At 39.7% G+C, this 11323-nt stretch overlaps 1 protein-coding gene across 1 annotated transcript; it reads right to left on the minus strand.

The window, feature by feature from the left end:
- Positions 1 to 1370: 1370 nt before the first annotated feature.
- On the minus strand, positions 1371 to 11323 carry LOC118813315 (beta-1,3-galactosyl-O-glycosyl-glycoprotein beta-1,6-N-acetylglucosaminyltransferase-like). The gene is made up of 2 exons (XM_036578572.1): positions 11039 to 11323; positions 1371 to 2864 (listed from the first exon to the last, which is right to left on the minus strand). The coding sequence occupies exon 2, from the start codon at positions 2807 to 2809 to the stop codon at positions 1547 to 1549; it is 1263 nt and encodes a 420-aa protein (XP_036434465.1). The 5' UTR covers positions 2810 to 2864; positions 11039 to 11323; the 3' UTR covers positions 1371 to 1546.

The raw sequence follows: 11323 nt of genomic DNA on the forward strand, positions 1-11323 counted from the left end.
GAGCAAAGAAAAGAAAGATAATTACAAGACAAACATCGATAATTTAGAGACAAATGGACAGACTCGTTTGTATTTATATACACTTTGGCTGGTTTCCTTTTACGTTTAATCTGCAACGAGAAACTGACAGACACTAAAAAGTCTCGAAGCTGAAGTAAGCTTGTCATTTGCCAGCTTCTCGTTCGAATTTTCCCCATTCCACCTTAAATGGTGCAACAGTTACATTCTGGCACCTCAGGCATCATTTAAGGTGGAACAGGAAAATTCGAACAAGAAGCTGACTTCAGCTTCGTAAAAAGTCAAATGTTAAGAGATATTTTACAAGAAATTTAATATAGAAAAGTTTCCTGCCAGAGATGTGAGAAAAGTGGCTATAGCTGAGCTAAAGCTTAAAGCAGAGCAAAGTAAGTCTACGTTTTTGTTATATTATATATTTTTAGCCTACACCAGGACATTAACACATACTGAGACACATTTACAACCCAGATGGTAAAACAATACTTCAATAAAATTAACATAAAATGTTGTGGCTGCCAAGGTGGTTTGATTTTTGTTGAAAAGGACAAAATGGCTCTTCTTAACATTTGGGTTGCTGACCTGTGTTCTAGGGCTTTTGCGTTATGTGGAGCTTCTCATTTCTTCAATGAACCATCCTTTGAAATGTGCTCTAAGAAACCAAAATCTACTCTTCAATGGCATGGCACAAAGAACCCTTTTGGCATCTTTATTTTTAAGAGCAGTATTTAGCTATAATCTCTCCATAACGTCAGCAATGCCAACATTTGTGTGCATGTTTCACATCTAAAATATATCATTGTTGTTGGAAGAAACTTTGCATCTCCAAAATGGTAATTTTAGTTGTAATATTGGACCACTTCTATTTGCCCACTCACAAAGAATTGTTAACACAGTGTAAAAATGCATTTTTAAGTGATGTCAAAAAAGGCAAAAAAGGAGATACAATGTCTTGTCCCGACAATGACGATACCTTCTACCCAGTCCTGTCACAGAACCATAATGTTTATGAACACATAAAGGAAGTGGGTTAGGTGTTAGATGTGGCATGACGACATATACACTTGACCTGAGATAAGATTGTGATAAGGCACAATGCTGCAACCTTCAGTACTGTTATTACGCTGTATGCCATCCATCCATCCATCATCTAAACCAGGCAGGATACACCCTGGACGGGTCGCCAGTCCATCGCAGGGCAGACAGACAGACATACACATTCACACACACACTCACACCTAGGGGCAATTTAGCACATCCAATTGGCCTGACTGCATGTTTTTGGACTGTGGGAGGAAACCGGAGTACCCGGAGGAAACCCACGCAGACACGGGGAGAACATGCAAACTCCACACAGAAATGACCCTGGTCACCCGGCCGGGAATCAAACCCAGGCCATTCTTGCTGTGAGGCGACAGCGCTACCCACTGCGCCACCGTGCCGCCCCACGCTGTATGCCCTTCATATAAATTCCATAGTAGCTAATATGGATTAAAGAGTTAGCAACCAGTCATTGCAGCAGATAGTACTGTCAATGTTGCAAGTGCAGGGCCTTGTGCCTGAGATACTTCCCCAAGCATCGCATGGCGATAGGGTCAAAGTCTACATCAAACTTATTAGCAAATAAATGGTTCTGTTCTAGCATCCATTGCAGGTCCCCGACCCCGTACACACAAACGGCACGGACATGAATGCCCTGACAGGGTGGGTACACGGCATCATATGACCCTTCGTGGTACGCCCACTTAATAAGCCGGGAGATGCTGTTCATATCCGTTACATCAAATTTAGGGTGGGCGCGGATGAACCCGGGAACGCCAGGGATGCGCTGCAGCGTGGCCCAAATAAACTCATCGGGGCTGAAGGTGTCAGTGGACCACGATAACAGATCCTGAGCTTTGGGGTCTTCAAGGACATAGTGAACAAAGGCACGACTCACCACAATGTATGCACCACCTGAAAACATTTTTGTGCCATGGGGAGGAGGCACTTTGTCTTTGTCTGTATTCTGGATGGTGCCGTCTTTCACAATATGTTGCTTCCTCCACCTGACCTCCTTATGAGGGGGCATGGACTCGGTCTCCAGGCTGTTGCTATCACCCAGTTCTTTAAGGGCACGCACCATCTCCAGGTTGGTTTTGATGGGAAAGTCCTGTCCGCACAGGTTGATGAAGTACTTCCAACGATCACTGATCCGGTAAAGGTCCTTCATGCAGTTGAGGTCAGCTTGGACGCGACTCCAGCTAGCGTAGACCACCTCTTCCAGCTGAGTGGCTATGAAAACGTTATCAAAGCATGAGGCAATGGCATTAATTGCTTTTACAGTGGACTCTGGGCTCTTTTTGTCCACATGGATGCAATAAAAGTTCTGAGGAGCGTAAATGGAGCGCAAGAGCCACTCGAGATTCTGCACCTTGTGATGGACAACAATGGAATACGCCAGTGGGAAGGCCTCTTCCTCTTCATTTAACACGACCGGAAGGTACTTGTGGGTCGTACGGAAAATCTCGCAGTCTTTTGTCAGCTCTATGTACTGCTCATCGGTAACCCTTGTTTTGTTCTTGAAGGTCCTTGTGATAGCTCGAATCTTGGCACGTTCAATCTCTTCAATGTCACCCTCTATGATTTTCTTGCAGTCGCAGTTGTCTAATGAAGTTTCGTCATCCCCAAACTCTAGCCAACTGTAGTCTATCTGTTTCTCTTGATATACAACCACTGAGAGCATTAGTATGAACACGCACAGCAGAACTCCAGCTAACATTAACCTGCGGAATCTTTTCTTTCTGAAGCCCATCAGGAGATCTGTGTGTTTCAAATTTCACTCTTCAGAGTGTAGCCGGTCCTGAAACCTGGAATGGATACATTTAATGTTAGAAAGTTATATTCTCAACAAATGCAGAGTCAAACTGTTTCTTATCTTAGTCTGTCTGGGGCTGTATTACAGAAACTTCTTAAGTCTGAAATCTTTTCTGCTTAGTTACCATGACAACTAGGACAGACGCTATTACAGAACAACAGTACTTAGGTTCATTATCTTATCCGAACTCCAGATAAGAAAACAGTATTACAGAAACATCCTAACTAGACAATCTTCCTAAATTCTGCCCTAACTCTAAGACAACCCCAGAGGTGTCTTAACTTCTGTTTCAACTGTCTGTTTCTATTGTTTTATGCAGTGACAGGCAGCACAGTCTATAACTATAACTAGCATAATGATGCTACATTTTTCTATATTGAAAACAGTGCTTTGGCTTGTGTGCGTTATAAAAAAAACCCCAGATGCTGCAGACATGATCTCCACTGTCCCCTCTTAGTACCTTCGTGTGTTAATGTTGAAGAAAACTTGTCAGATAAAATATTACAGTGATGTTGGTGAATTATCAGGAGACAGAGCTGAACATGTGTCTGTTTGGCGACGCTCTGATAAACAGCATGAAGCTCTGTCACAATATCAGTGCCAGTTTATGAGGAGCCTGGCCACTTCCTAGGGCCACTGCCCAGAACTTTTCTTTTATTTTAGAAGGTAGAAGGATGTTTTTCACTAAAAAAGCAAAGAAAACTTATCTATATATTTCCTTTTCTCTACAGCAAACGGGTTTTGGGCAGCAGGAAGCTAACATTACTGCTACTGAGTGCTGATTGGTTGGCTCTCAAAAATATAACAGCAGTGTTAAAATGTTTTATGCTATTCAGTGTTAAGGGAGTGAACGTATTCTTTTATATTGAAAATGTTTAAGCATTTATTACAGTGTGGTAATTCTCCTCTCTGCAAGTTTTCTGACAATATTCTTAACTTCAGGTTTATTGTGCTTTAGTTTTGTTTGACCTTTTTTTTTACATCAGTAATGGTAGCTAACGTTAGCTGTCTGGCTAACTAGCTTGATTATTTTGATACATGTTTATGCTTCGCATGTGCTTCATGATTAGGACTGCAATAAACAATGATTAGAAACAGTACAAAAGACAAAAATATACTGTATTTTCCATAGAATGTTGTGGAAAGAAAGGATGAAGCCCCCTATTCGCCAGATTCTTATTCAAATTTTCAGTTCCACCTTAAATGGTGCTAAAGCTACATTCTATAGCACCATATTGTGATACAGACAGTTGGCGATGCAGAGATGGAGATGTTTCTCAGAGCACTTTCACACCTTCACCACTGTGTCTGGTGTGGACAACAGTGCAAACGGCAAAAAACCAGCAGCAGCAGCTGCTTCATGTTTGTTTATCTGCGACTCCTAGGAATGGAAGAACGTTTGTGATCATGCAAGATCAGTTTGGTTCAGCAACAATTTTAAAAAAAAAGATGTTTTTTTAAGGGTTCTTTAGTAATGGCAATGGTTCTATTTAGAACTGTGATGTCTAGACGGAACCATTTTATGCTTAAATGGTTCTTTGCATCTGTGATGGACTGGCGACCTGTCCAGGGTGTATCTTGCCTTCCGCCCAATGACAGCTGGGATAGGCTCCAGCACCCCACCGCGACCCAGAAGGATAAGCGGTTTAGATGATGGATGGATGGATGGACGGTTCTTTGCATGATGAAAAGCTTCCTCAGACTGATGGAGAATGTGTCGTATATGGTTCTATACAGAGCCTTTTTGAAAATGGTTCTATACAGCACCAAAAAGTGTTCTTTTATTGTTATGATGTCAAGCTTGTAACAGAAGAATCCATTGTGGAGCTACATAGAACCATTTTTAAAAAGGTTCTATATTGTGGCAACAGTGCAAAGTGAGACACAGGAGAGGCCATGATTCTGTGCTGCTTTATTAAATAATTCATAATTCAGGCAGAAAAGCATATGCAAAGCACTGAACTCATGGGGTAGGTCCACCACCAGCTGTCGGCTTCCATCCTGTGGTGACCAACCCTCCAACACAAACCACACCCCAGTCATCCAAAAAAGTCTGCAAATATAACTCAGACAGTGTGAGATACCTGGTCTTTTTATAATCTGTTAGGACTTTAAGAAGAAAAGTCATAGGCCCATATGAATCATAAATATGATTCAGTTTCACTTGTATGGTAAAAATAATCACAGTGTATCTATCAGTGTTGGGGAGGAGTGAACTGCATCTAATTAAACTATAAGTTTAACTACATTTTGCAGTAGCTGGTAGTTTAACTACATTCCTATTTGCTTAGTAAATCAAGTACTAAAATTACTTTTATTTCCATGTTTTATGTAGTTAACTACTGAAACTACAAACAGTTTTGGGCCATAAAAAGTAGACCTTCCTTGCATTTTCCAAAGAGTAGTGGGGTATTTTTTTGGTTTATGTATGACCTGTGATCAAGTAGGCACTTTTTGCTATAAACTCAATTGTGTGGCATTTTTTGCTGGCATGTATTTTGTTATAATTTCATACCACATTAGGCTGTCAATTTGATTTTTTTTTTCACGAAGTAGTTAGTAGTACTATTAAAGCTACTTTAAGTTTTAGCTTTAGTTAACCATGGTAGATTTCTCTCTACGGTAGCGAAGATGTAGTTCTTTGTCCAGTGTGAAGTAACTGGCAACTTGCAGAGCTTTGTAGCTTTGTAGCTTCCCCAACACTGGTATCTATCAACCACATTTGGGTTTAAAAACCTGTATGATTATTATACACACCCTCAGGCTGGAGTGGGACTTGTTTTCAGACCGGGAGTTATATGAGCAGACCAGCCCACCTTAAACTCTTAACTGTATTTCTCCTGCTACACACACAGTATTGTACATTGTACATTAAATAATTAATTTGAGCGAACGTTTTGCAGTTCATATGCACGTTTTCTCTTATTCGTGGCCACGATTTCTTAAACTGTTCCCTCATTTTCTTTACTTCGTGGGTACATTTTTTTTTCATTCGTGATCACGGTTTTCTAATTCTTTCTCTCGTTTTCTCTTAACCGTGGTCATGTATTCTTTTTAACTGAATACATGTTGTTTTGTGTTTTGATAACAGCTCCCTGAGACCGTCTGACCGGTTTTGATGTGTTAGACTGATTAGATGATGAACAGAGATGCTCATCAGGTCTGATTCTGATTTGGGAGGGTTATGAGGAAACTGCAGCTCCTCTTCACAGCAAACGGCCCATGGTGTTTATGCTCCCACGTCAAATTGCGATGTTAGAGACTCTGTCCATTATCTCATCAATCTAACACATCAAAACCCGTCAGACCGGTTTAGGGAGCTGTTAGTTACTTCTGCACCGGACAAATAACATAATCTGTATCTACTACATTGATTTTGCGCACAAATAAAAAATAAACAACATGCATTAAGTTAAAAATGAAACATGACAACAATTAAAACGAGAGAACAAATTAGATCACGGATAAACAAAAACGTATCCACGAAGTAAAGAAAATGTGCGCACGTTTAAAAGAAAACGAGGGATCGATTTAAGAAATCGTGACCACGAAAAAAAGAAAACGTGCGTACGAACTGCAAAACGTTCACTCGAATTAATTACCTCCGTCCCCCCTGGGGCTCCGTGGCATTGCCTTTATGCAACATCACTTTTTTTCTAAAATCTGTGCATTTTCAACTTTTCCTTTTCTTATTCTTATCTCTTATTTACTGTTTATATGCTGTACTGAGATAAACAAGGTGGCTGGATAGTGATAAAATGAAAACTTCTGTCTTTAATGTGACACAGCCATGACAGTCAGTATGCTACAAATGATGCTAACGTTAGCTGAGTAACTTAAATTTACATCCTGTCAACATTTCTCACCGCCCACCTGCTCAGAAATCTCCTCCTCCTTAACTAGCTTTATCATTCCTTGGTTCTCAGCGGTTCTTACCGCTAACGTGGTGTTCATCTTCACATAATTCACGTATGAATATTACAAAAACAGAAGAAAACTAAGTTATTAAAATCAGTTAGATCACTGTCTGTCTTCTATGTTAGCAGCACCATGTCATCGCGCGCTATTCCATAATCTCTCTGGGCTGATGTTTGCTTTCTACTGGAATAGACCACTGTAGTCGTGCACTCCGGGTCTAAGCTTCATTTCTCTGTGCCCAGAATAAATAGGGTTTTCGAAATATCGCCTCTATCGCCCCCTGTGTTAAATAAAAACGTTCAGAACCCGATACGTTTTGTCCTGTGTATATTTTTCTCCTGAATACCACTGAATCCTCTGAATTACAAGGTTGTTAAAGAGCCTTAACACTAATAGGGCTACATGTGAGCTAAAACTACTGCGCATCAATTTGATGTCACTAAGCTTCACGAAACTAAGGCGGGTGCTCTGACGAATTGTGCCATCTTATCTAAATCTTGTGCTGTAGTGCATAATTACAGGTATACCCGTAAATAAGACCCCTAGGTAGGATAGGTTGATGGGCTAAAACTCCTTAAAAAAAATACTACCCGTGTTAAAGGCTGAAATAAGCTTCTTTTTTTGCAGCTTATTGTTTGAATGTTCCCGTTCCACCTTAAATGGATCATAAACATTAGCAAACGAGACAAAATACTGACCTGTCGGTTCTGTGAAACAGCAAAAATAAGTTAACATTACTCAGCTGTTAAGTGGAAATAGAGAAACCTCCTCATATCAGGCCTTTCAACCCTCCATGAAGGTGAAGTCTCTTTTTCCCGTTCCGCCTTAAATGGCGCAGCAGTTCAGAACATGACTACTGTACCAAAAGGAAAGGTCGAACAAAAACCTAGTTAATGTGCTGGGCAAATGTTATCAGCAGTGAAGTAATGATTAGGATATTCTGATAGCCGAAATCAGCTGATCAGGGGTGAGCAGTAAGTTAATATTAAACTGAGTCTGTACTGGATTAGCCTGAGTGCAGGTACGTTTGTAGAGCTTTTCAAATCAAGCTAAAAGGAGAGATCTATCGTGTTTCAGTGAGCATCTGATGAAGAACAGAGAACTGCAGGGAAACCAGCTGATTTTGTTCTGACTTCTTTTCATCTGCCCTCAGTCTGAACATGGAACTGTACACTGACAAAGCCTGCTTAAGGAGGCTGCCAGTCAAATGACGTGAATTCAGTGCGCAGTAGCTTTAGCTCACATGTGGCAATATTCATATTTGACCTCGTAATTCGGAGGATCCAGTAAAATTCGAGAGAAGAATGTTCACAGGACAAAACATATCGGGTTCTGAACATTTTTACTTAACACAGGGGGCGATAGACGCGATTTTTCAAAAACCCTATTCATTCTGGCCTTAGAGAAATGGAGCTTGGACCTGGAGTTCCTAATATGGGCATAAGAACATGGCGCCGACTACACAATGACGACACGACTACAGTGGTCTATTTCCGTTCCACCTTAAATAGTTTATAGTTGGTCTGAGTTCCGCCCAGAGGTTGCTATTTTTTAAATCTCGTGCTGGTGTCAGGCGTATCGTAGCAACACTGTCAGCGCGTAGCACTGGACATGAGTCACATTCTGTTTGGGGAAGATAACATGACAGGCTGAGGGAGAACAGCAGAGTTTCCTTCTGTTTTATACAAACCGTCCTGTCTTAATAGTCTAACCCGTAATATTTCTCTCCCACAGATTTGCACTGTATTGATTCTCAAAATTAAAGAACAAAGCGCGTCCCATATCCGTCCATCTCAGGAACACGTCTTTTAGTTTGCAATTAACCCTCTATTGCACAAAAACTCATTTTCCTCACTTTACAATATCATTATCCATTTTTAAAGACAATAAAAGGGTTAACAATAAAGAGAACAGTTTGAGTATGTCAATAAAAAGAATGTTCTTGGTCATACTATCTCGTAGTGAGCACTTTTAAACCTAATTTTCAACATTCAGTATCATTTTTTTTTGTTATGAGAATTTGCAGAAATATGTTTGTGGCCTAGAAGTAACATTGTCCAACAGTGGATGGATTTGATCAGCCATAAGGCACTTCAGGGAACACGGCTCTATAATATTTCTTCTCATTGTGGCACAATGTTGCCTCAAGGTAACAAACCCCAGAAATTACCCCTGCACACGTTATTTTAAAAAATGTTTTGATATTTAATAATCAGGTCCATTTTATGCAAGAAAAGTAAATCAAATATTTTTTTTAATGGCTCTCATAACGCATGCAGTAGAGGGTTAAAGGACGGTTGGCAACCCTTCCTAAATGTAACTAAAGCCCAGCAGTGAGGTTGCTGAACTTTACCTTCTTCTGCTATCACTGCAGACTGGCATGATTGCCTACAGAGCAGCGCTAGCAGCCTGTAAATGAAGTAATGTTCTTTTTATTTGAGGTTTGCCCTATTTTATAGGGGAAGATTTCAACCACTACTTCTTGTAACTCGAAAACAAAGGGTAGGGGTGAAGATAAGAAATGGGACTGGGCCAAAGTGTCCAAGGCTTAAGTTAACAGGTGCCTCATTAATGGTGGTACAGAAAAGGCGAATGAGCAGCTGGCAAATAAGAGCCTCAGCCTCATGAAAAGAGGAACAAGATAAAATCCAACTACTCTGGAATTAATTAAAACTATATCTCTTGGTATTCATCTTTTTCATTTGATCTGTGTCATTTTCTTATATGGCTTTAAATTATTCCTCATATTTTTCTCAAATATTACAAAGTGTATTAAGTGTTATCACCTATCTGGAAAGCACTTTGAGCTGCCAGCGGCATGAAACTTGTTAACATGAAATCCCATGATGTCAAGAAAACAGTCCAGACAAAAACCAACTCATGGTCTCCCTGGACTTACGTAAGTCTGTGAGACTATAATACACGTTTACCTGGTTTGGAATCACCTAACCTGCATAACCAGTGTGACTGCTCACACTGCACAAGTCATCCTTGGTTGGCAATCAGTGCAAAAGCCACAGACTGCATGAAAGTAAAAGGCATGCATATGTACTCCTGTGGCACATTCATTTGATGAGTTCATCATTGTTAGCTATTTCATGCTTAAAGGCCACATTTATTGTTCACTGTTCAATAATGGTGCGATACTTTCGTTGTAAAGATTTTAAATTGAAACAAATGTTGTCAATGATTCAGAACAGCCACACACGAAGCTGGCCCATCAGCATCTCCCTCTGTGAAAGTTCTCTACTCTCTCAACTCTAGAATCCATTCTGTTACTGTGAGAAAGCTCATTTAAATAATAGTTCAATAATGTTTGTGGCATTTTAAAAAGGCATGCATTCATGCCAACCACTTCCTTATGTAAATGAATTGGTTAACCCACCTACTTAGCAGTTGGTGCCTTCCTTGTTGTATGCTTAGGTCTGGTATCAATATATTTGTGATCTAGTATAAAACACATTTTTGATACAACATTTCATCATTTATTAATAATATAAAAGCACCTTTGCTGTGGATACATGTATGAAATAATTCCAATCTGATGCTAATATTCTCTAGGTTTCAATTTAGTAGAAAGCTATACAAATTAAGGAGTTTTCTTTGAAGAAAAGAGCTGTAGATGAGTCCATAAGCGCTGAGAAAGCTGTATAACATTGAATGGTCACTGTGTTGCAATAATTAATGTTCAGTTATGCCTCGTATTTTATCAGTGGTAGCCAAGGCTGGCTGATCATAGTAATTTTGTGAGAGGAATTTAATATAAATAGATAATTAGAGTTTATTCCTTAACAGTTTACAATGTTTTCTTGTCACAACTTTTGTGTTTCCAAAAAACTTTACATTTTTGGTTTACGTTTTAGTGTCTATTATTATTATTATTATTATTATTATTATTATTATTATCTGTACTGTATGAGTTATTATTGACCAACAAGTATTAATAAAACAAGTTGTTCCAAAGGTTTGAATGGTGGGTTATGAAAACATGCCATATAAGTGAGATAGGTCCTGTGGCAGACTAATTGGAAAAACAGTTTTGACTACTAGGCTATATTTTGTCTAGTTCTGATTTCAAACCTTACATTCCTGACATTCAGACAGCCTACAGGTTACATTGTACAGCAAATAATGTATATTCTTCTAGCAGATCTAGTCTTCACATCATGCTTCACTCTAAAAGTTAGGTCAAATAGAAATTTAGAGCAAAATACCACAAAATCAACCAAGCTCTAACAGTGTACGTACCACGGTTGAAAGCTTCCTCCTTTAATCGTGAATCGTTTCCCTGAGTGTGTACTTCCTTTGGTTGACTGGATTCTTTTTGACGATAATTCTCCTGTCACTCTGCTTTTTTTTTTTCATGAAAGGCAAGAAGGGCAGAGCCTTCCTGGTTCTCTGTGGAATGAGGGTAGGGCCAAGCCTTCGAAAGCCACTGATGTAGGTAATGTCACCCCCAAAAGAATGAATTATTTGCAGCATTTTCCAAAGCTTTTACAGCCTTTCAGCTCTCACTCTGAACCACCATCTATG

This window comes from Colossoma macropomum, unplaced genomic scaffold (genome assembly GCF_904425465.1).
Source record: "Colossoma macropomum unplaced genomic scaffold, Colossoma_macropomum, whole genome shotgun sequence".
Taxonomy (NCBI): Eukaryota; Metazoa; Chordata; class Actinopteri; order Characiformes; family Serrasalmidae; genus Colossoma; species Colossoma macropomum.

Excerpts from the sequence above, each read along its gene's own strand:
- LOC118813315 (XM_036578572.1), bottom strand. The coding sequence starts at position 2,809 with ATGGGCTTCAGAAAGAAAAGATTCCGCAGGTTAATGTTAGCTGGAGTT.